Source organism: Patagioenas fasciata, chromosome 1 (assembly GCF_037038585.1).
Source record: "Patagioenas fasciata isolate bPatFas1 chromosome 1, bPatFas1.hap1, whole genome shotgun sequence".
Taxonomy (NCBI): Eukaryota; Metazoa; Chordata; class Aves; order Columbiformes; family Columbidae; genus Patagioenas; species Patagioenas fasciata.
In genome coordinates, this window is record NC_092520.1 from 44697810 (window position 1) to 44724490 (window position 26681).

Here is a 26681-nt window from a genome sequence, read left to right on the forward strand (position 1 = left end):
TCATAAGGCATATCTCCCTTATGGTCTGCCTGTACCCCATTCTTCCACAATCATCTAGCTTGAATTTGGTGTCTTTTAAACCCAAGTTTGTCTTTACTGCATTACCACAGGCTGGAAGGAACTGGTGCATGGGCCACATGTCCTAACAAGAAAGTTAACGACCATGGAGGTCATGCACAGATGGTAGAGAAGAACCTTATGTTCCATTTAACCTCTCCTGCAAAAACACCGAGGACTCCAATAGGAAAACCAAAAGCAACACGGGAATACAATGGATTGATTGCCTGACTTGGTATCCAAACACAGCAGAAAATGTTCATCTCTGCACAGTATTTGCTCTGCCTTGGTGCTCATCTACATCATGAGTGACTTCTACTACTACTACCACATATAGTTAAGAGAAAACACCAGGTGAAGCCCAGGTTACCCAGAGCAATGCACAGAATAAGAGTTTCTGATGAATTAAATGCACACTGCCAGGTGGTGCCTATTTTACCAGACATATGCCACAAAAGGTAAGTGAAGAACCAACTTAGGGCTAAATCTGGTGCTGTTTGTATTTTTTTCCCTATTGTGTTTCTGTTCTGGTGGAGTAGATGCAAAGGGAAGAGGAAAGTTGCTTCTTTCTGAGCTTTTTATTCCTATGTTATCAATTTACTGCAGTGCTCTCTCTGTGTTCATTCTTACTGAGGTTACTAAGCAGTGGTATTTTCTACTGCTCGAGTCAATAGGTTGGTGGGTAACTCATTTACAAACTGTAGAGAAACACAGGAATTTTAAAAAAAAGGTTTTTAATAAAGTCCCAGATTAAACACATACTGTTTAATCATTAAACTCCTCAAATTACAAAATAAATTAAAACCCTGGAGTAAAAACGGACATGACAACATAGTAATGTCATCTGCTGAAGTAATCCACCACACCAGCATTGTATACATAACACTACGACAGTTCCCACTTGAAGCAAGGATGTATGCATTTAGCTCAAGGGACCTGGGGGTCCTGGTGCACAAGAAGCTCAATATGAGTGACCAGTGTGTTGCTGTGGCAAAGAAGGTCACCAAGATGCTGGGCTGCATCAATAAGGGCATCACCAGTAAAGACTAAGTCATTATCCTCATGATCCTGCTTGTAAGGTCACCCCTGTAATACTGTGTTCAGTTTTTGTCCCTGCTGTACAAAAAAGTTGTGGACAAGCTGGAGAGGGTCCAGAGAAAGGCCACAAAGGTGATCAAAGGGCTGAGAAGCTGCCACATGAGGAAAAGCGGAAAGAACGGGCCTTGTTCAGCCTTGAGAAAAAAGGCTTAGAGGAGACCTCATCACCATGTTCCAGCATTAAAGGGTGGCTACAACAAAGATGGAGACTCCCTTTTTACAGGGAGTCACACAGGAAAGAGGAAGGGTAATGGGTACAAGGGAAATGTTACACTATGAGAACAATCAGCCATAAGAATAATCTCCCCAGGGAAGTGGTGGATTCCACAACACTGGACAGTTTTAAGATTTGGCTAGACAGGGTGCTGGGTCATCTCATCTAGACTGTACTTTTGCAGATAATCCCTGAAGTTCCTTCTAGCCCAGTATTCTATGATTCTGTGGTTCTTGTGGCCTTCGAGTCAAACCCAGAATCACAGAGATACCTTCTGGCTCCTGCTCTTTGCTAGTCATTCAGTGTTAGCCCCAAGCAACTACTGAGAAAATCTCCACATCTTTGCCTCACTTACACCATGTAATACAAAGGACGCCATGGGAACACGAAGGCCACAGGGCACACCAGCACACAAGCAGGATTTGACCCCCGTGCCAGCTTGTTGTCCTTCCAGCTGCCCAGGGAGCAACCAGACTCACCTCTAACAGTTGCTTTCACATCAGGCCAACACTTGATAAGTCAGGACAGTGGGGAAGCCAAACAATATTCACGTTCCCCTTGCAAAGGTCTTTTCTGTGAATCCCACCGTGGAGGCCACACATAACAAGCAACAGCTAATCAAGCCACAGCTGCTGAGAAAACACCTTTTCTGGCTGACACCTTCATGTGTCCTGCAGGGAAGAATTCAGTAGCCCTAAAAGATGTAGGCACAAATCCTGGAACCCACAATTAACTTCATTTCAATAAATCTTTGCAGCAATTGCCTTGTAAACATCCATCAGCAGTAACACAGAGGATCCACCAAGATGGGGCTGCTTAGCTATCACATGTGGCAGCATTCAGCACCACAACAGCAATCTGGGGAGCAACTCCCCTTGCTTCACCACCCATTGTACCGCCCGGCCCCCAAAGGGCTACATGAAACCGTCACACAGCACCATGAAGAGAAGTTTCCTCATGAGCCTGCTGTCATTGGACGGGGCTGGAAACTTATGCTAGATAAATTCAGATTAAAAATCAGGTACATGTTTTCACAACAGGTAACTACTAGTATAGCTGTGAGAGGCTCTTCACCAAGATCAGTTTTAAAATCAGTAAGATGTTTATTTGAAATACAGGTTCGGACTTAAACGGGAGACAATTCAAAGTGTCCTGTAGCCCTTCTCAGACAAAAGATCAGATGTTACCCCAGCTCCTCCAACACCTCGTTAGCGAGGTATGGCAGCTCAGTGCTCTGGTCTGATCACCCAACACTCACCGCCCTGGTCAAGGGCCATCAGCGCTCCACACCCTGTTGGTTTCATTCACACAGAATCACTGGATCGACTGGGTTGGAAAAGACCTCAGAGATCATCAAGTCCAAATCTTGGTCCAGCTCCAGTCCATTTACTACATCATGGCACTAAGTGCCATGTCCAATCTCAGTTTAAAAACCTCCAGGGACGGTGAGTCCACCACCTCCCTGGGCAGGCCATTCCAATGCCTGATCACTCTCTTTGTAAATAATTTCTAATATCCAGCCTAAATTTCCCCTGGCAGAGTTTAAGCCCATGCCCCCTTATCCAATTGCCAACTGCCTGGGAGAAGAGACCAGTCCCCACCTGCCTATAACTTCCCTTCATGTAGTTATAGACAGTGATGTGGTCACCTCTAAGCCTCCTCTTCTCCAGACTGAACAACCCCAGCTCCCTCAGCCTCTCCCCAGAGGTCTTGTGCTGAAGTCCCTTCACCAGTCTTGTTGCTCTTTTCTGGATCCGCTCCCGCACTTCAATATCTTTTCTGAACTAAGGGGCCCAGAACTGAACACAATACTCCAGGTGTGGCCTCACCAATGCAGAGTACAGGGGAAGGATCACTTCCCTTGTCCTGCTGACCACACTATTTTTGATAAAGGACAGGATACCATTGGCCCTCTTGGCCACTTGGGCACACTGTTTGCTCACGTTGAGCTTCCTGTCAACTAGTACCCCCAGGTCCCCTTCTGCCTCCACAAATGACAAAGCCTTCAGGATCGTCTAAGCACAGAGAAAACTTTCTTTTCATAACCCTTAAACCATGTCTCACTTTTGCCCTTGCAGTAAACCCAGAGCAAATAGCAGATACCAAGCAGGAACAGCACAAAACCCAGCTGTCTTTCTACAGGTTTTGGAAAAATTTGCCTGGTCTTGTTTGGTGTCCAGCATTTTAAGTGAGGAGGCTCTGACAGCTACCTTCAGAGGACTCAAAATGCCGTATGAGTTTGCAAATTTTCCGAGCAGAAATCATATCTCCCTGCATACCCATATGTTGCAATGGAGGTGCAACGCTAGGGACTTCAGGCATCATAATAATACAAACAAACATTGCAATTTCAAATTCATAGTACTTGGATCACACTTTAGTTCTCACTCTATTCTTCCCAGTTATGATATTCATCTTCCCAAACAGCTCCATGTGCTGTCTTCGGTAATCACATCCTTCAAACCTTTGTCCCTGTTATATCTACCAACATCTACATATTCAAAACAGTCTCTGAAGCACATGCTAAAACATCTGTTTCAACCACCTTTCTCTTTAGAGTTTAAGCTGTTTGCTGGAAAAATGCCATCCTAATGGCTAGCTCCTCTGTTAGTGAACTGGAGAATTCATTTTGTATTTACTGATTGTTCCCTAATGAAGAGTCGTAAAGTGCCAGAGACTCTTGACCAGACACCACTTAATTAGTACCAAAGGGTATAAAATCCCAGATCAAGACAAGATCTTTGTCCAATGGCTCAGTCACTGGAAAAGAGATGACATCATTTTCAGCTTACAGAGAAGTCTGTAAAATTTCATTAAAAAAACACCTAAGGAAATTAAAAAACTATATAAATTGTTCATTTCCTCCCAGTTCCTAACACACAAAATACGTTTTCCAGAATCAAATCACACATCGCTAAAGAAGTGTTCTTCATAAAGGACCCAGTAATATGCATCGTGTATAGAATTTATTTTAAACCAGACAAAGGCAAATACCAATAAAACACGTCTTCTGAACAATATAGAGAAAGGTTTATATTACATACAAAGACATAATGCAAAGCATCCACAAGTTATAAAAAATCACCTCTAATGGATCTATATTTTCATCATTATGGGTCATAACAATAGTCCAGCTTTCATGTTACCTCAAACTATGCTGTATTGGAGTATTTTCTGAGGGTACTTGCTCTCAAGAAGGCGAAGAGATGAGCAAGAACTCCATTAAATGTCAAGTTTTTTTCCCTCTCAAACTTAAACCCTCAAAAACATTCTGATATCTCCTTGCAAGTCTCTTGAATTAAGTCATCCTGAAAGTTAATTCCCTCTCTTCCATATCATTTAAATTCTCAATTAAATAATAGAGAAAATAGCAGGAAGAGAAAAAGTCAATTAACAGAAGGAGGCAAAAACCATCCCGACATGGCAATAGCATTGCTGCTTCTATTATGCTCTCTGCTTGTTGAAGGCATCTGTCTTCCAAGCAGTGAGGCAGCTTGGATTCTTTGGGATAACAGAAGATACAGGGAAATAAAGATTCATGGTAACACAAAATCCATTAAATACAGACTCCCTCATAGTAATCTACAATCCCTGATGTAATTATTACCACATATGTAAGAAAATATTTGTATCCAAAAATGCAGTTTTCCATTTTCCTAAAATCTACCTCTCCAATGCCAAACACTTGTTCTGCAAAAAATTCAAAACCCTGTTCATGATCTCTGTCCTGTATTCAACAGTTGACCTGATACCAGCTTTAACCACCCGAAGCTTCTAGCCCTCTTGTCATAACGATAAACACGTGTATTCCATCAGAAAGCAAGCAGTTTTGCACAAACAGAAAATGGAAAAGAACAAGCATAGGCTTTTTTTACCATAATCTATTATTCTTTCCTGGCTTTTTAAAGTGCACCTGCTTTTATAATTGCAAAGTCACATCAACAGCATCTCAGCTATCCCAGATAATTTCAATGAGTCTTCCACAGAGTTTTGCTTTGTGCTTCCAGCAAACGAGACTAAACGCTCACTGGTACTTCTGTCCCAAGAAAACAAGCTCCAAAAGCAGTAGAAATGAAGAAAAATATAAAAAAGAAAATGTCAAGAGAACAGGAAGGATGGCAAACCACAGCAAAGCTCGGGAAGGGCCACCAGCATACTGCAGTGAGGCCGCACAGAAGCCTCTGCTTACCCCTTGCTCAGATTCCAGCAGCTCTGTTTTGACTCTGACTGCCGGCATCCCATCAAGCATTAACATTCTGTTCTCAAAGGCGCTGATGTCCTAAGGCAAAAAAAGGACAAGGTTAATAAAAAAAAAAATAATGAGAAACAGTTGCTTTCATTCACTGATCTAGTTCTATGATATTGTAAAAGTCTCTTCTAGTGGAAGTGAAGTTAATGAAGACGTAATATCAACTTCAAGTAGTAGCTACCAAGTTAAACAGCTACTTCTCTTAAAATAGTAAGTTATACTTCCAGTTATCCTTAAAAGCAAACTAAATTTTTGTAAGCAACAAGGGAAAAATTATCTCCAATTACTGCTTTTTGATTTTAAATTAAACACGCGGGTGCACATATATAAATACTTTGCTTTAGAACTGAAAAGGAAAGCAGTGATGTCAAATAGCTTCAAATTTTTGGCAGTATACTTAGGCATATTTGATTTCAATCAAAACATCTGTACTTCTGTATTACCTATAGAAAGCATATGCTTGAATTCAGAGCAGCTATAGTGAAGGCCTGTACACACACACTCCCCCATAAATTAACACACAACAACTGCATAGACTTCGTATCATTCATTATCCTGTAAAGTTATCAGCATTTGTCAATAAAAACCTCCAGGTACTCACCCCTGACACAAAAGAAATAAAAAAGCACGTTAAAAACATGAATTGTCCTTGTAGTAATGGGCAGTATATGCCAAGAGCTTCAACCTGAAGAGAGATTTGCAGAACTGTGCTTCTCTGAATCAACATCCTCGCTATGAACGTCTCATCCCACTGCTGGGGGATGGAGACAGGCGAAACAACCTCTTGTGCCTTCAGTTCCAACACAACCTCAACCCAAGCCAATTTTCTATTCCAGCCAAGGCTCAAGGCTGGTGTTGGAAAGCCAACCACTTCAGCTGCCGGTTACTTTGGACAACACGAAGAGAATAAAAGACATTTTATCCCTCAAGCTAGAATCTGACCTTACAAATCCAGACACCTTGGTCAGCGGGTACAGAAATACAAAGACATCGCAGCTATTTTTAAAATAGCAAAACTAGAGCGTGGATTGCTCATAAGTGGCTCATTGACAACCACCAACTTATCTGCAGCCACGTCTGGAAGGCAACATTCAAAACTCACCTCTGCACTAACCATTCCCTCACAGTCCTCAATAACTGCACTGTAATGGAAAAAATCCTTTCCCTGTGTTTCACAGGCAGCAGATCTGTTCAGTGCTGTCTGTGTGGTGCTGTTATTCACAAAGAATATACTCATAACCCTGTTTCTTATCATAGTTGCTTCAGGCAAATTTTAAGAAAAATTATCTGCCCTAATGGAGCTTCCAAAATACGTTTTAAAACCTTAAACTACTTCAAGCATTTTATTTTTTCCAACTAATGCACCTCATCCCTCATTTTCAAGGATTTAAGTATTACAGCTACTGTTGATTTTTGTATCACAGTATCACAGTATGTGTGGGATTGGAAGGGACCTCAAAAGATCATCTAGTCCAATCCCCCTGCTGGAGCAGGAACGCCTAGGTGAGGTCGCACAGGAATGTCTCCAGGGAAGGAGACTCCACAACCTCCCTGGGCAGCCTGTTCCAGTGCTCTGTTACCCTCACTGAGAAGAAGTTCTTTCTCAAATTTAAGTGGAACCTCTTGTGTTCCAGCTTGATCCCATTGCCCCTTGTCCTATCATTGTTTGCCACTGAGAAGAGCCTGACTCCATCCTCGTGGCACTCACCCTTTATATATTTATAAACATTAATAAGGTCACCCCTCAGTCTCCTCTTCTCCAAACTAAAGAGCCCCAGCTCCCTCAGCCTTTCTTCATAAGGGAGATGCTCCACTCCCTTAATCATCTTTGTTGCCCTACGCTGGACCCTCTCCAGCAGTTCCCTGTCCTTCTGGAACTGAGGGGCCCAGAACTGGACACAATATTCCAGATGGGGTCTCACCAGGGCGGAGTAGAGGGGAAGGAGGACCTCTCTCGATCTACTAACCACCCCCCTTGTAATACACCCAAGGATGCCATTAGCCTTCCTGGCCACAAGGGCACAGTGCTGGCTCATGGTCATCCTGTTGTCCACCAGGACCCCCAGGTCCCTTTCCCCTACACTGCTCTCTAATAGGTCATTCCCCAACCTATACTGGAACCCGGGGTTGTTCCTGCCCAGATGCAGGACTCTACACTTGCCCTTGTTAAATTCCATCAGGTTATCCCCCGCCCAACTCTCCAGCCTGTCCAGGTCCCGCTGGATGGCGGCACAGCCTTCTGGCGTGTCAGCCACTCCTCCCAGCTTAGTGTCATCAGCAAACTTGCCAATAGTACACTCAATTCCCTCGTCTAAATCATTAATGAATATATTGAATAATATTGGCTCCAGTACTGACCCCTGAGGCACTCCACTAGATACTGGCCTCCAACTGGACTCCGCACCATTGACCACCACTCTCTGGTTTCTTTAAGCCAGTTTGCAACCCACCTCACTACTCTATTGTCTAGACCACACCTCCTCAATTTAGCTGTGTATACTCCTTTACTTTGTTGTAACTCAAATAATTTATGTTAAAAAGGCAACTGATACACCCATGCTCCAAGGTCGTGCCACCAGCAGAGCAAATGACCTTCTTAAAAACCCCATCACTCTCACTTTGAACCCCCTGTGTTACTGTACACACAGCTGCTGTTTGATATTACAGGGCAGGCAGGAATTTGATGTTAAAGCAGAGAAGCAAACACAACAGCAAATGCAATCTCTACTTTTTTCCTTAAAAAGTAGATTCAGGTAGTTCATAAAAATTTCTAAATGCTTAAATTACAAAATTTCAGATTAAACAAGTAATTCTCAGTGGAATGCTTCCACATTAACGCGTGTGAATGAAGATGAGTCAACCTGTTGAGACACCCTGGTCCATGTTATGCCACCACTGCGTATCTACTGTATTTTAAGCTTGATACAACTGGAATTTAAAAAACAAACAAACAAACAACAAAAAAAAAACCCCACCACACAAAAAAAACCCACAAAGCTCTTCCTGTGTCTTCTCAGCAATTTATTTTGTATACCTTAGTCTTTATTCAGTGTTCAAGGTGGGGAAAAAGCAGGAGGGACTCTGACAGCACAAAACAGCTGGCTGAAACCATTCCAAGCTTCACGGCCCTCTTCCCAGCAAGGGCGGTGCACTGTTTACTGATCAGAATCGGACCCCAGACGTCACTGAGCTCCAGCAGTTGGGATGTGGCTTGAGGTGGAGCAAGAACAGGAGCCAGCCTGGGCAGGAACAACCCCGGGTTCCAGTGTTAGTTGGGGAATGACCTATTAGAGAGCAGTGTAGGGGAAAGGGACCTGGGGGTCCTGGTGGACAGCAGGATGACCATGAGCCAGCACTGTGCCCTTGTGGCCAGGAAGGCCAATGGCATCCTGGGGTGTATTAGTAGGGGGGTGGTTAGTAGGTCGAGAGAGGTTCTCCTCCCCCTCCACTCTGCCTTGGTGAGATCACATCTGGAATATTGTGCCCAGTTCTGGGCCCCTCAGTTCAAGAAGGACAGGGAACTGCTGGAGAGAGTCCAGCGCAGGGCAACAAAGGTGATTAAGGGAGTGGAACATTTCCCTTATGAGGAAAGGCTGAGGGAGCTGGGTCTCTTCAGCTTGGAGAAGAGGAGATTGAGGGGTGACCTCATTAATATTTATAAATATGTAAAGGATGAGTGTCACGAGGATGGAGCCAGGCTCTTCTCAGTGGCAACCAATGGTAGGACAAGAGGCAATGGGTACAAGCTGGAACACAAGAGGTTCCACTTAAATGTGAGAAGAAACTTCTTCTCAGTGAGGGTGCCAGAGCACTGGAACAGGCTGCCCAAGCGGGTTGTGGAGTCTCCTTCTCTGCAGACATTCAAAACCCGCCTGGACACATTCCTGTGTAACCTCATCTGGGTGTTCCTGCTCCAGCAGGGGAATTGGACTAGATGAGCTTTCGAGGTCCCTTCCAATCCTTAACATTCTGTGATCCCTGCCCCCCTCAGTGCCTGTTCTGCAAGCAGAGGGGTGCCTCTCCCTTCTTGATTTATACGCGGCACGGTTGAGTTTTACAGCAAGATCAGGAACATACCATCGCCAAGCATCCCTTAGGCTGTTCAGCTTGTAGACAAAGAAGGATGAGCTGATATTGCTGCATGTCCCCAAGGAGGTCTTACCCGCCTGAACGAAGGGACAAGGCTGGCTTGTGCAGGAGGAGGGGGGAAGACAAAGTGCCACCAAGGAACGGCAGGTTTAATGAACTGTTAGAATCTGATTAGAGGCTAATGTCCCTTTTAGTGCTTTGTACCAATTTACAGCTGATATACTTGAACCATTTTTCCCCACTGGCTGCGATAAACTCATTAGTTTTAAAAATGCAAGCTAACCAGAGCCTTTGAAGTTTAAAACTGATAAATCATGAAAACCTGACTAGTTCATGTACCATTTAACACATTTACATTTAACTAAATTTTCATAGCGCTTGCTTCCCTTTTTGTCCTCTAAAATCATATTTCTTAAAAGCAGCGCTCTGCCTTTTGAGCGTTGGTCTGAAGAGTACATGCAGTGAATGGATCTGGCTGTTGGGTCATTTATAATTCAGAGCAGTAATAATCACAGAAGTAGATTCTTTCCAAACTATTTGATCTCCTCTGTGTTTGTAACTGGAAGGACGTTGTGTGACACATCCTGGGGGGGCCACACAGCAGTAGCTGAGTAGATCCAGTCTGCATGCTATACATATGGATGACATGTTTAGCCCAGTAGTCACCCAAAAATCTGATTTTTCCACACTGCGCTCTCCTGCCGTAACCAGCGTTTGCGCTACAGTGTGTTCAAAGCCATCCAGCAAATGGGACATAATTGCCGAGGTTTGCATACGGTGGGCAGTCATCTAAGGAGAAGGGGCTTGACTCATTCTCATGGGGGCTGGGAGTGTGAATTGAGTTCCCCCAGGAGCCTCTCCAGTCGGCCAGGCAGATGGAGCATCCACACCTGAGCGAGGCCAGGCTGCTCCAGTGCCCTGCGTTAACTGATGACCCTCAGGAGACCCACCAGCAGAGATTCCTGATATGATGGATTGAGTTAATGTGTTTTTCAGGCCGCAGTTCCCTCCTGGCTCGCTCAACTCCCTTCATCGGCTGTGGCAGCTAACTTACAGCTCCCAACATTGCCCAGCTGAAGGTGACCTGAATTCGTGTGACAGCCCTTCCTTCTCTATTCCCCTAACCTCCCACCCCAATCCACCTGGTGAACTTCAGTCACCCACCTCAGTAAAACACATAGCAGATGTATGTCCTAAACTGGGCATATAATCAAGCCAAACGCTGCATAACCTTACCAAAACATCTGTTCTCCTGAATCAATAAACTAACTCATCCTAAAAGAGATCAACCTCTCTTTCTCGGTGCCATCCATTGGAGTCTTTCACTAATCACTTCTGGACATTTATTCCCTTGGAAGATTAATTAAAAACACAAATCATACCCGGGTCCATATGGGCAACTGCTATTAAAGCAGTTGGTAGAGAAGACAGATACCGTTTCAGGGTTACAAGCTCCTCTTCTGAGAAACTATGGCAATCAGTCTAGTAAAAAGAATCTCTCCCCTCCTAAAAGGCCTCCATTATCAGTACAGCATCGCTACAACTGGCATTTTCTTCATGCAGATGACTTTCTGCAGCAAGTTTAATCAAATTATATTTGGATACTGTAAAGGAAGAGAAAATAAAACAAAAACTCCTATCTTATCCTGGTACAAAAACCCACAGCATCCTGTAGTGCTTATTTAATTATGAATCACACTATTATGAAATTTGGCTCCGCCCATGAGAAAGGCTGTGGTTTTATAGCCAAGTTTTTAATTTGGCCAAGCCATACATCTAAGAATCATGCTGCAAACTTTTAACAGCAATAGGGGAGCTGTTGCCACAGCCAACCTCCTGTCCTGAGACACCACTAAAGACACCTGTAAACACCCTCCATAATTTCTTCTAAGCACAAGATGACAGAAACTGCACATCCCCATCCCATACCACAGTTGTCTCTCCCACCGTCCAAGATTTTCACATACAGCTACAGTACTAAAGCATCAGAAATGAAATTATTCTCTTCCAAACTTGCCCAGACAGTGAGGAGAAGTTGTTCATGCTTACCCAGGAAGAAAGCTGTGAGCTGAGGCATCAGAGCCCCCAGAACCCACATCTCACATTTCCCGCACTGATCAATATTTACATGCCTGTGGAAGACAGTCTCCTTCTCTTGTTCATCTCACGAACGCAAGAGATGTACAGAAGCAAGGAGCATGATGCTAGTTACTGCTGTCACTAACGAAGTCAACAGGCTTACTTAGTAATGACGAAGAGCTGCATGTTGGCAAGATGATGGTTCTGAACTTTTCCACGAGACACCAAAAATGCTCAGCTGACAATTCAGTGCTTCCTAACTCAGGTAGTTTGACCTTGGCCAACTGCCCACCCAGCCGCTCTCGTACTCCTCCTCCTCAACAGGACAGGGAAGAAACTAAGATGGAAAAGCTCATGGGTCAAGATAAGAACAGGGAGACCACTTATGAGGCACCATCAGAGGCAAAACAGACTCGATTTGGGGGAAAACTAATTTATTGCTGATTAAAATAGAGTTGGATGGTGAGAAACAAAGACAAAACCTAAAACGCCGTCCCCCCTTCTTCCCAGGCCCAACTTCATTCCTTCATTCCAACTCTTCCCTTACTTTTCTGTACAAATTCAACTTCTAACATGACACACTTTTTTTTTTTTTTCCAGAAACAAAGCATCAGTTGGGGGAAAAGCAGTCTCAAACACACCATCATAGTTCCATAAAAAGCTTCAGGTTTTAGGAGAGTACTTTTGAACAGCTAAGAGCTGAGACAGCCCTTACGCAGTCTTCCTGTCTCAAAGCCATGACATACAGCTTTGCCTTGCTTCATCATCTTGTCATTTTACACTTTTCTGTACATGCAGTAATTTCTAAATTCATTATATTCTCATTTTTATAGTTCCAAGATTCTGAGTAATTTTTGTGCAAATAATAGTCTCGATAGCTAAGAAACACAATTAAAAAAAAAAATTTCAAGGTTTGTTTTTTTATACTGGTATCTTAAAAACATCACTGAACTAAACACAAGGCAGCCTACATCACTTACATGCTCTAGCAATAATATTACCTTGCTGATTTTTCTGAACATGAATACCTTAATGTATTATATTCTCATTACTTACATTACTACAGAGAAGTTATCCATCAGTCAGAGCAACAGACAGCATAATACCTCAGCAATCTGAAGCAACCCACTCAGGGCGAAGCTTTTGAACATACAACAAATCCTTTTAAGGATATGACTAGGTAAGATTTCCAAAGTTTGAAAATGTTTTTTTCCCTCTTTGTTTCAAGGGATAATACACGAATCAAACATTACCATCTCTTCTCAAACATAACTATCTCCAGAGATAGGAGAATGTCTTCTAAATTCTCACAAGAAAGAATTACACAATTGCCTACTACCTCGGCCTCCTGAAGACCTTCACTTGCAAACTAGTCTTTCATATAGCATACAATGAAATTTGTTAGTCACTTAAGTGTTGTTATCTCTAGGGTGAAGCATACCAGTTAATATTGCCACAGTACATATAAGAGCAGTTCATTCCAAGAAGTGAAGGAAACAACAATCTGATAGAAAATAAAAGTAAATTTATGTGGCTAGAAGATAATCACTCAATTGGGAGTTCTGCCAGAGAATCGGGGTTAACAGCCCATGTCTTGCCATAAGATCTTCATCACATGTAATTATGTCTATATAGCTGTGTGAAATGTTCATAACAAAAGCCGACTTTGGTAGTTCTGCACTTTACTCTGAACTTGAACTTCCAGTCAAATTCACCAGAAAATAAAATGATCGTTTGTATTTATTGATGCTTCAAGGAAAACCAAAACAATTTCTTAAGAAAAAGACAAAGTGAAGCCTTAAATGTCGTACTGTTTCCACGTGAAACTGGGTAGGGTTGACTTAAGTTTATTCCAACTCAAAAGGAAATCCCTTTAGTGAGAAGAGAACACAGAGTTTGCAGAAGGCTACGTAAACAATACAAACTGAGGTTTATGTCTTATCTAAAACACAAAAGTTTAAAACACCACAGAAATGGACTTGTAGAAATATGCTAGGACAGCAGCTCAACACATAATAACTAAAGTTAACAACATGGTTATTTCTTATTGTTCTACATAACTCTCTCTGGTCTGCTTGTTAGCCCTGAACAGAGCTCAGGGTGGTCCCAAATGCAGCTCATGAAATTCCATCTATTACCTTGTGTCATAGGAGGCCACGGGAGGAGGGCAGTCTAGGTATAAATATCATGGACATGCATCTGCATGGCATCCAGTGATCACAAAGGCATCACAGAATCACTGAATGACAGAATAGTTTGTGTTGGAAGGGACCTTCAAAGGCCATCTGGTCCAACCCCCTGCCACGAGCAGGGACATCTTCAACTAGATGAGGTTGCTCAGAGCCCCATCCAGCCTGGCCTGGAATGCCTCCAGGGATGGGGCATCTACCACCTCTCTGGGCAACCACTGTTTCACCACCTTTATTGTAAAAAATGTCTTCCTCATGTCTAGCCTGAATCTCCCCTCCTTTAGTTTAAAACCATTACCACTTGTCCTGTCATAACAGACCCTGCTAAAAAGTCTGTCCCCAAAGCTCTAAGCTTTCCAGGAAGGCCAGTGAGTGCAGTCTCTTATTACAACAGCACATGCCAGGCACAGCCCAGACCTCATCAGCAGCTGTGACTCGATGCTGTTGATGCCAGCAATGGTTGGTCTTCAGCTCCTGTTGTCCTGCTGAGATGCTCACCTGATATACCAGATCATGTCCAGCTGTACCTCACTGGTACCAGTACACATGCAACACAAGCTTCTTTAATTGCTTTGCTGGTACTTAGATCCCTTAGAAAACAAAATACACTAATTTTGCAGACAGCAGGTTTCCAAATGCTGTTAAGTAGCGAAGTCCCTAAGGATGTAGCTATGTTTTAATTTTCTATATATTTTTTACAAATCTGCCTCCAGGGAAGAAGTTCAAGTCCAGACAATATTCAGGGAAGAGAACCAAGATCTCATGTTTCACTTCTAAAGCCTTTTTGGTTTGTTTGGTTTTATTTCATTTTAGCAAATATAAATAGAACCAAAGAGATGCGGTCAGCTTCCAGGTGACAGAGGAGCGTCAAGTGCATCGGCAACCACAGGCCAATTTGCTATTTGTCAGACTCAGCAGGCAATCCTGTCAGCTTAGACTGCTTAAAATCCCTTCCCAGCAGCTCTGCTCTCCTGCCACTTTCATCTGTCTCCACAAAGAATTACTGATCAGTCCTGTAGTATATAATTCAGATGCAACATTACAAGTAACATTAATTAAACCAGAGCATATATTTAATTTCTACCAACATTAATGGCTTCATTGTTTTCCTTCTAATAGAACAATCGCAGAATATTTGATAAGATTTTTGTGAACACCAATGAATTCATTAAGCATTTGTGGATTTTCTTTATCTTACAAAGTCCAGCTTAACAAGCCAACCCCCCACCCCCCCCAAAAAAAAAACAAACTGAAAAAGAGCCATCATTCAGGAGAGACACATACTGCACTGCATTTATCTTTCCATCAGAATTAAAAATAAGAAAAGAAAAACTTTTCATTACACTTCATGATGCATAATAGTAAAATAAACTCCAAATAGATTCCTTTGGGTTTGGTAAAGCACAGACAAGTAGTGAAGACTGCTATCAAGTGAAAACTCATTACTTTTTCTCAAAATCCCCTAGTAATTGACCTACATTGATACTTTTGTTTGACCGGTTACAAATCAAATAGTTTTAAAAACTACTACTCAATTTCCGAGGTAGTTTTCTGCTGTCTTATGTCAACTGTCCTCCAGTCTGGAGAAGAGTTTGAAGAATATGAGTCTTAAAATTAAAAACAAACACCACTATCCACCCTTCCCCACCCCCAGAAAAAGGAACAGGAAATATAAAAGAATTTTCATAGTCCTACAAATGTGATATTGATCAAATTTACTAAAGCATATACTACATAAAGGTTACCTTTACTACTGGTGGGTTGTTACCTCAACTATTACACTTGAGAAAAACAAAATACATCAGCAGCTAGTGAGAACAGTTTCAGGTCAGGTTTTCATTCAAAGAGGTCCCCTGTCTTTTGCCCTTACAAAAAAACAAAATCAAAGTTTATATAATCAAAAAGTCAGTCTCAGGTCACAACATGTTTTTAAGTAACTTTTAATGCTAGGAGGAGTATAAGACATCAACAGTGTGTCAGGGGAATAATTCTGCCATATGACAAAATTTTCCTGCATCTGCTATTTTCTAAATTGTGACTATTTTGCATTTGCAGAGCAAATAAGCACTGAAAAGCACTGCCCAGGAGCTTACCAGCCAACACACAGTGACCAAAATTTCACTCTGAATTCTGCCCTTACCTAATCTGGTAGGAATATGAGCTGCTAAAACCACGGGGAGCTGGTTGGCACATTTTCCCCCCACCTGTCAATGTGCAAAGTCTGCTTCCATGAAGACAAATACGACATGGGTCCTGCATGCTGGAGAATAAAGGGAGCATTTAGCATGTAGCAGCAGCCACAGTTTAGTCCAAAATTTTTGTCTGAGATGCCACATGGCAGGCCAAATGGCCTAACATAGCTGTTCTTTTCCAAGGAGACGTGATACAGTATATAAGGTCATAGAACTGTAAACTCATACAATAGTTTGGGTTGGAAGGGACCTTCAAAGGTCACCTAGTCCAACTCCCCTGCAATGAGCAGGGACATCTTCAACTAGATCAGGTTGCTCAGAGCCCCATCCAGCCTGGCCTGGAATGTCTCCAGGGATGGGGCATCTACCACCTCTCTGGGCAACCTGGGCCAGTGTTTCACCACCCTCAGTGTAAAAAATTTCTTCTTCATGTCTAGCCTGAATCTCCCCTCCTTTAGTTAAAACCATTACCCTTTGTCCTGTCATAACAGGCCCTGGTAAAAACTCTGTCCCCGTCTTTCTTATAGGCTTCTTTTAGGTACTTAAAGGCCACAATAATGTCTCCCCGAAGCCTTCCCTTCTCCAGGCTGAACAACCCCAAGTCTCTCAGCCTGCCCTCATAGGGCACAGACCCTCATAGGGTCTTGTTTGGCTCTGTCACTCCCTGCGGACCTAACGGACCATCACCACAAAGTGATGGCACCTTCGGCTCTGCCACCACAAAGTCCCATATGGCGAGGTGAAACAACTGCACAAGAGCTTTTGTGGGCCTGGACTTCATAACTTCCTCTCTAAATTATACTGGCCCTTCCCATCCTGGGTTTCAAAGAAAGCAAACATGCTACTGACAGCACTGTTCATCCTGCTGGAGCACGACTGGCCAGAGGATCATCCCCAACCCTTCAAATCAGGGACACAACCATTGATCCTCTGGGTTCTGTGTTCCCCCCTCTAGGGTAAAATATAGCAATAAACTGATTGTCAGAATCAGAAACTGACTTCCTGTAAATCACGGACACTGCAAAATGCATCCTCTGAATAAGAGCAATATAAAGTAATGCTGACATTAAACATGCCTAGCTTCCTCCTAACAGCGGGGCCACAGAAATGTTCAGCAGCTGATATTGCTCTTAGGCAACAGCAATGTTTCTTACTTACCTGAGGGCTCAAATGTATACGGCTGAACTAAAAGGAAACCAGGATAAGCCAAGCTTTCCCACTTCAGGTTAAAAACATAAATGTTAAAATGCAGGAAATTCAGTAAAGCTTTATTTTTATTTCAGTCTTAATTTGTTCACAAGCAATTTTAATAACTTTTTAAACATACTACTAAAGACAGAGCAGTATATGACATCCATAAGAGAACACGTTGTTCCCAGATGTCGGTTGCTTTTTTCCAGCTCAGCTTGTTGCGCTGGCAGATACAGGGACTGAGCAAATTTACTACAGCCTTGAGAGGACAAGGAGAAGATGCTTGTGTGCAGCTGCACCCTCCAACACCAGATACGGTAGGACGCACCTGCAAGGAGCAGAGCCGGTTCTCACAGGACCTCGAAAACCATCTGCCACGGTTAACATGCAGAGTCACAGATGCAATAGTCAATAAGTGATGAAACCAAAAATGTTCTTTCAATGGCCCTACTCCAGCTGCTCAGAAGAGCTGGAACCGCAGCCTTCACCCCAACAGCTCCAACGGAGCAGCTCTGCCAGTGCCTGTGTTTGCAAAACTACCTGTAAAGAGTGTTCAATTCATGCACATGCCAAAATCACAAAGGGGTAATTAAATAAAGCTGAATGATTGCACGCTGAGATGAAGAAGTCAGACTGTTTGCCAGAAGCTAAGCATTACTCCATCACCTTTCCCTGCCCCTTCTGCACAGCACCTTAGGGGCTTTATACGCTTCTCGCCATGGAGCAAACAAACTGCTTACTCTGACATTTCAAAAGAAAGGGCGTGTGTTCTGATGAAACTCCAAACCTGCAAATGTTTAACATCGTGTCGCAACCCAGTCTCTGTTCTATTTAACATCAGTTTGAGGTTTCCCGTTCCCCACAGGCTCCAGTGCAAACTCCTGAGAAAATATTAATATTAAAGCTGGCGAGTAGCACTCAGTACATTTCTGAAAAAGAGAGAATTCTGAGTTGTGATCACTTAGTGAGTGAATTATAAAGCACCTCTATCCACAAATAAGAGTTTGCAACTATCCACTAAACATGCAGAAAAATTGTCTAAACTAACATACTGCTCCCAGAGTGCCCACATCAAATTTGAGATAGAAGCCAATACCTGATTGCTCACATGAGGTACCCAAGACAGGATGACCAAAATGCTTATGTACGAAACTGTCAAATTAGATTCTACAAGCAATAAATTATTGTGGAACTAGAGTCCACTTTAAAGGCAACTCTAATTAATTGTTAAGAATTTCTAATTAACAAGTTTCAAATGTCGCCAACACACATTTTCCACAGATTCTGAGAAGCTGCAATTCCTCAAGCACATTAGAAAAACAAGTGTAGTGCACATGAACAAAATTGCTGCCAATAATTAAAATAAGCATAACTTCAACAGTAATGTGTATTTTAAGTAACTATGAGTATAGCCATAAATATGACAGAAAAACATCAGGAAAAGAGATATATGACTAGCACATATAGCACTACATTAACAGATGGTTTCAACTTTCATTATAGTGTCTATAAAATTCAGAGATATCAAATTTGCTATATACAGCAAATCAAACTGGGCAAATATATGAAATTTACAATTATAAATGAAATATATGAGTATGTGTCTAGGGGAAAGAAAAATGAGTAATTTGTTTATAGCATATCATTTTACAGCAAGAAACGCCACATAACCCTGGAAAAATTCAGGGAACAATGAATGCTCTAGTCAACGTTTTTTTTCTTAGGATCCCAGGATAATTCAGGTGGCAAGGTGCCTCAGGAGGTCTTCAGTCCAATCTCCTCCTCAAAGCAGGTGCAGCTCAGAGGTCAGACCACGTTGCTCAGGGTTATGTCCAGTCAGGTCTTAATGGGCTCGAGGATAGAGATGGCACAACAACTCTGGGCAACCTGTTTAGTTGGAAGACAGCCTTCATGGGGGGTAAAAAATGGTTTTCCTGACACCCAGCCTGAATCTCTCTTGCGTTCAATGCATTGTCTCTCCTTCTCCCACCACACATTGCTACAAACTCAGCAAGCCGCCCTGAGCCCACACACCTGCCAGTCTTCGTGCACCAACCAGGCTACAATAAGTGTAAAGAACATTGTTGGAGACACTGATTGAAAGGCTTGCAGAAGCTGAGGTGAACGGCGTTCACTTTTCTCCCCTCACCTACTATTCAAGCCACTTTACACTGCAGATGGCAACCACGTGGGTCAGGCATGCGTGCTGACAGTTCACAGTCACCTTCTCCTCCTTCACAGTGCCCAAAGTCTGTTCCCAGAGGACCCGCTCTATGATTTTTTTTCTATGGACCAAAGGGAGGCTGACTGGTGGTCTGTAGTGCCCCAGATGACTCTCTTTTGGATTTATCTGAAGAAGAGTGCACCATTTGTTTCTTCTAGTCATCAGGGATCTCCCATGGTCTCCAGCACCTTTCAAGCACAGTAGAGAAGGGTGCTGCAAGGACATTAGCCAGCTGTCCCAACATCTGTGCATGCAGGGAGGTGGGTCCCATGGGCTTGTCTGGGATTTGATCTTCGTTCATTCATGACTGGTGGTTCTGCTTCCTGAACATTGTCTGTTAGTCTGTGAGAAGGCCACCCAGGTGAAGGCTGACGCAGAGAAGGCAAGGGAGTCCCTCAGCTTTGCGCACTGTCAATAACTCACCCACTGACCCACATTTTCCTTGTCCAGCCTTTTACTGCCAAGGCAGTGATGGAAGCTCTTGTTGTCTTTGATACTTCCTGCAAGTCTGAACCCCAGCTGAGCTTTGGCTTTCCTGACACCATCCCTGTGCTCCTGCCCAGTATTTCTGTGTTCACCCTCTGCAGCCTGTCTTCCTGCCTTTGCTTCCACCTCTTATATGCTGCCTTTTTGTACTGGAATCTATGGGTTTGGCACTGGAAGTGATGTCTTCTCCACTTAAGAGAAGGCTGGTCTCCTGACAAGTCCATTTGCCTGATGACCTGGAAACTGGTTCAAAAAGAATTGGACTTTACTACAGATTTGTTTCTCAAGAGCTAACAAGCAAAAAAATACAGACATAGCCTCTGGCTGTGGAAGTATTTGTGCCCTAGATTTTTTGCAAACTTGGAAGATGAACCAGGGCAATACCACCGCTCACACACAACCTTGCTACATCCTTTCCCTACGCATCCATCTGTTATTGACTGTTGTTAGAGGAGGCATACAAGGTAGATGGTCCTTTGCTCTGACAGGAATATAAACGTGGCTGTTTTCTATGTCTTTTCTTTAAGTACAATACGTGCCAAAAACATGAAAGTTAGACCCTCTCTAAATCACAGAATTCCAGTCTCAAGACTTGCACTCAGGAATTAATTGACATCCTTCTGCTGAGTACTTGGTATGGATCACTGCCAGAAAGGGACCTTAAGCTAGGTGGGCCACTGTCATATTCTTCTGCAGCATTTCACTCCCTGGGATTTATTCCAGAGGTAAATGAGATGGTCAGCACACGGCACCTGTAGCTCAGCACGGACTTCAAACAACACCTTTAGAGCCCTCTTCATTTGTTTCCCTCAGACATTACTCGATCGCTGAAGATGCAGCAATACATTCTGTTCACGCGAACCACTATTCCTGGCTGATTTAATGAATGGTAGAAATCACGGCCAAATGATGGCGCCTGGCAAAGCACCAGAATATCCCAAATCATTGTTATTCTCACTAAAATATACAGAAATATTACACCAAGCTATAGAATAAAACGATACATTCCTACCTGCTGTTGAACTCTACCTTGCATCAGAGGTGCCCTATGCAAAAGTGTTTGACAGAGCTGTGTGTGACTGCTAAATGTGCCCCTGTAGGGTCTTTAAATCCTCATTAGTGTTGTTTAAGTCACCGCACCTGATTATACATTGCGCAGCAGGAAGATCTAACAAAGTATTGTTATTTGTTTTATCTTTTTATAACCTAGCATCACACTCCCATTAAAAGTGTATAGTGACCTTACCCATGTCAAGGCTTTCAAGAAATAATGCACTGAGATAATTGGCTGTTTGGCATCATCCATAGCCTTTATAGTGCGTGTCAAGCCCCAAGTCATATTAATATATTTAATGTTTCTCATTAGGACATAATAAGAAATTGTGCCTGTATAAATCACATATTTATTCCCAACACGTGGCTTAGTTACACTGTGTAAAATGATGAAAACGATTTCCTGTCCACACGAGCTATGCCTCACATAGAATAAAATGCTTTTATTAGATTTACTTTGCACCACAAGAACTGGATGGGTCAAGCTGCTCATTTTTAAGCAACAATTTCTGCACAGGCATAGAGTGTTATGTGTACTGCATCTTTCTGAAGAGATCTGGACCACTAACATTAATAAAGTGACAAACTGCCTCCATCATCATCCTGGATGCTGAAATTCAATAAACATTACTAAAATATTCTAACTACTAAAATCACAGTCACTGTGAGTTTCAAGAGCAGCTTTTTTCAGACACTGAATGATGCTGGACACAAATCTGGGCAGTAATTCCCTCAGTCAGTGTAGATGATCCACAAGAATGCTTTTCCCATTGAAAGCTCATGCCAAGTGACCAGTTCACATGTGAAATAGAAGGGAGTCCAAGAATTCTTTCAGGAAAATATACCTTTTTTTAAGAGTCACTCCTCACAGGACTTCATCTTAAATAATCTGCATCAGGTACCCAACTCATGTTTTGTGATAAAATGCACTCAGGCTATGTCATTATTGGTGCAGTTTCTCCAGATGTCTATCCCCTAGCTCAGTACAATCAACACAGAGCCTCCATCTGACCTTCGTGTGCATGTATATGCCTTATGTATGTGGAGGTTTACTTTACATCATCTGAAAACACTAATAAATTCTGCATTCCAAGTATTATAGAAAAAAAAGGCACTAATTCTATCACCTGTTTGATGTCAGGAATAATAAATTATTACTCAAGTGAAAACTTTGGAAGTCTATCATCATTTATTCCCAAATTAAAAACAGTCTCAAACATTCACGTGAGGGTTTTTGGTTTGGGGTTTGGTTTTGTTTTGAAGTAATGACAACTCTCTGTGAGCAGCCATTTGCCTGAAAAACAGCAGAGCTCTGAATTTATTTTCAATCTGAAAGAATATTCAATAAGATCAATGGATTGTTTATTACTCCAAAACACAAAATGAATTATTAACCCGAATACATTAAAACTGGGAAGAAAAAAACAGAGAAGTCATACTGCTAACAAACTGTGAGGAACTACGAGACTAATCCAAGAGATCCCTGTTAATACTGTTATGACTCTAATTACCAAGCCCTGTAGAACTCTACTCAGGCAACACACGCCTTTTAAAATAGATTACCAAATAATCCTTCACATTTTTACCATCATCAGCTGCGATACAACTGTTCTAGGATCAGATTTAACAGTTTATACCTGGATTGGACAATTTTTGGGGAAATTTTGCAAGGTGCACACTAGTTAGGTTCTTCAGGTGTTCATCACATTGAACGGCTTACAAAGAGGTTAGTAACAAGTGATCATGCAGGGTAAAATGTTGGCTGGCTGGAACATGGGACCTGGAACACCCCCAGGGCTCCAATTTTCCAAGCTGATATAAGATGGAAGTGCCCAGCTTCACCCCTTGCTAGCAGGAATATGGGATCATCAGCTTAATTGTAATAAGAATTCTCAAGCTGCCATCTCAGAAAGAAGTGAAGGAGGCAGACACTTCGATGCTACAACAATACAGCAAGCAGTAGACACCTTGCTCTTTTCTCCCTTTAATATTTTTATAACTTGTAAAATTTTCCAACTGAAAGCTTCTGGATTTTCAATTAAATGAACAAAAGTTCAAAAAACAACCACCATCATGCTAGCCAGCACTTAGATTTCTTTGCAAATGCAACGTTACCTCAACAACACATGGAAAAGCACCTTTTTTTTTTTCTGACTTACTAGATGTGCACGTAGGCAAATACTTCGAGGTCACTTACGCTCACATCAGAAATGAAGGACTTCACTCCAAGACAAATGCATGCACATCCCAAAGTAGGGTAAGCTGTGGAGAAGCGGGGTATGAGGGACTGTCCTAATTAGGCGGCTCCACAACCTTTCAGTATCTTCTTCTGTGCCTGTGGGGTCTGGTGCTACGTCACTACATAGTGCATTACAAAGTCTGGAAGTTGAAGTGAACTTTTCCCCTCTCTTGCCTTGCTCATATCTTATTTAGGATTTTAGCACCGTTTGGGGAACAGTTACAGACACTTTAAATCATGTTTGCCTGGTGTGATCTTTTATTTATTTACTCTAAAGATTCCCACATGGGAGAGTTCTGAGCCACTGCGGTGGAAGAATTTCAGTGTTTTAAAACACTTTCTGATGAAAACAACTGTTTGTCCTCAGAAAACATCCCTCAGTTTCTGATCCCACCAGGCCGCAATGCAGCCCAACCCCAGCAAATATAAGCAAGCAGGTTATTCCTTTGGTGTCCTCCCTTGCATACTGCAGTAACTGTTACTGCCATAGACTTATCACCAGGCAAAAATAACTGGTTTACCAGAAACCCAGACAGAAAAAGAAACCGGTAAAAAGAAAAATCTAACTTTGTACATCAACTGATAAATAATAATCACTACCCAGTATCCAGAGTAAATTAGGTAGAGCTAATCCCAGCCTGCATCCTAGAATTAGGAGTGGAAGACAGCATACTTAGCAGACTGACTAGATATTGTCCATCACTACTGAAGTCGCTGGAAATATTTTATTTTTTTTTCATGAGCAAAAGCAGAAACTAACCCTGCTCATGGAACGCTACATTCATTTAATTACCTCTTTCTTCCAATAACATGGTTTCATATTAGGCAAATAAATGCCTATGTTTCTGTGCACCACTGTATGATGAATTACTTGGCCAGACTTTTCTAAAAGAAGTAGCAATTGACATCAGGTTAATACAAAAGGATTCTCACGCTGCACATAGCTCACAGAAACCTGAAACTAAGGTCATCATTCACTCTTGGAAACCTGCTATGCCCAACAGTAAATCTTTTCCTTCAGGCAAAAGTGGTAAGTAGCCTTGATTATAACAAACTGTTGCTACAGATCAAAGAGGAATGGCACATTTATATTCAGAGTAAAGTAATAGCCAAACTCCTGCTTGAAGCCAAACACACAGTGGAGAAGCACACAATAGGAGTTAGGTGTTGTTATTACCATCTACGTTTAACTATTCTACTTTTCCATTATTTCTTTGTCCGTTTACCATGCTGAAAAGATAACATCAGATGAGGTAGAAAAAACCACCCACACCTACTAAACTGGGTGAACTGGTTTTGAGTAAATTAAAGCCTGAAACCTCTTAGTGTCAATATTAAAACTTCTTTCCAACATGCACCCACTTTGAAATTATGAAGGTTCTAAAACTTCTGAAATTACTATTATTACCACTATGGAAATAAATAGCAGGTGAGCTTGGTTTATAAATGCTTTCCATATATTTAAATATGTAGCAGTTAGGATAATTACCCAGCCTCTTATGCGCCTCTTTTATCAAGCCATGAATTATCAGAAGATAGTATATTTTTACTGCATAAAAGCCATATTTTCACAGAGAGATGCACGCTGCTTGCCATTCCTGAAGAGCTTTGAAAGTCCTGAAAAAGACAGTATGATAGTTAAAGGGAACCAGATTATTCAAAAGAAAGGTTTGGCTCCTTGTGCACAAATAGCCAGGATATTATGAACTCTCTGGCTCTCTTTCTGCATATAAAAAAAAAGATTATCCTTGCTTTCTGCAGAGATTATTAAGGCAATTCACTTGTTTTACATTCTGCGATAAAATAAACTCCACTGTCATGCCGCCTGGAGCTCCTGTATCTCATCCATTATGTAAATCTCCAAAGAGTAGTTCAGCAAACATCATCTCGGTTCCACTGCACTTAATAAGATGAGCTACACATCTAAGTTAATTTTCATCTTCTTAAGACAAAAGGAAACTCCTTACTACTTAATTTGCATGAGATTTTCTCACTGTCATCTCTCTTCATAACCACCAAAGCCCAAGCACATATGAAACTCAGACTTAACTCAAAACGTTTGGGTTTGGGGGGTTACATCTCCTCCTCCAAAACCAGGAAATTAAAGCCAAGGAAAAATAATGTTTTGAATCTCGCTATTTCTACAACATCTTTTTTGTTGTGTTTTTTGGGGGGCATTTTTTGGTTGGTTGGTTGAGGTTTTTTTGCTAATACAAATACTGAAGCACTTCTCTATTACTTAGAAATTAGCATGGAAACTCAGTATGTGTTTGTCTCTAATATTTGTAAGCCAAAGCTTTTGTTTTCACTTGAGCTATGCCCACATGTCTGTCACAGCTGACTGCAGCAATCACTGCTACCAAGCTGAACTGAAACAACAAAAAACCCCTAAGTAAATAGCGAAGTTCAAGCGAAGGTGACAGCCTCGAAGCAGAACACTTGCCCTTTCCTGACTCATCACCAAACTTCTGCACAAGAAAAGCTGAATGAATCACCACGACTAAGTACACATGAAGCACCATGTGGGAAGCGTAAGAGCGGGTCAAGGTTTAGATTAATACCAGGAGCTTATTTTCTCTTTTAGATACATGTCCTTGGATATATGAAATACCGTATCCAGCGGAATCATTATTCGAGTCTGTTAGCGGTGGCTATCAGTATTAAAATAACTGCCTTCTCCTTACGTGCTAGCTACTGAATTCTAACACGTTGTTCTACGCCTTTGTATGAGAAGTGACAAATTGCCATAGTTTGACATTTTTCTCTCCACGGTATGTCAAAAATACTAAATTCCAAATGCATTTATTTCTAGCACTAAATGTTTACTGTCAGATTTGTAGGAAAACAGGAAAGCATATGTATTATTTCAGTTTCTGGTTCAATGTATCTTAATCAGCACTGCCGTGCAGCCCAAGAACCACAGCTTTTTCCCTTCTCATTGAGAAGTAAAGACTAACTCTAAAATGCAGCTAACTGTGCTGCTTCATGATACTAAGAATTAACACCTCCCACAACAGAAATATACTTTTTTCCATGCAAACAGATCTTGATAACTAATGACCAGAAACAGGTCATTACGAAATAAGAAGTAGTAAGCCCTGTAAATCTGTGGTTTAAACTTATTTGATGGGTCATGCCCAACAGAACTGAACAGTATTCAGCTTCTTGAAAACCAAAAACCTGAGAGTATGAATATAAACATTTCTCTCCGCATTAGGTGCTTTGGAAACTTGTGTTGTACTTCTGAAAATACACACATCAAAATGTTCTTGTCAAACGGCTTTGAAATTAAATGCCTTGTGCTTCCCTCTCTGGAGTAGT

General features: G+C 42.0%; 1 protein-coding gene across 6 annotated transcripts in view; it reads right to left on the reverse strand.

Moving 5' to 3' along the window:
• The window catches only part of KLF12 (KLF transcription factor 12), a 259830-nt gene that overhangs the window by 154754 nt on the left and 78395 nt on the right, over positions 1-26681 (reverse strand). For 5 of the 6 annotated variants that reach the window (XM_071806194.1, XM_065844849.2, XM_065844857.2 and 2 more), the window contains one exon: positions 5559-5648. The exons of the other annotated variant lie outside the window; for it this stretch is intronic. In XM_071806194.1, the coding sequence (XP_071662295.1) occupies positions 5559-5624 (66 nt within the window). In that variant the 5' untranslated portion in view covers positions 5625-5648. The remainder of the gene's footprint in view (positions 1-5558; positions 5649-26681) is intronic. 6 annotated transcript variants of the gene reach the window in all.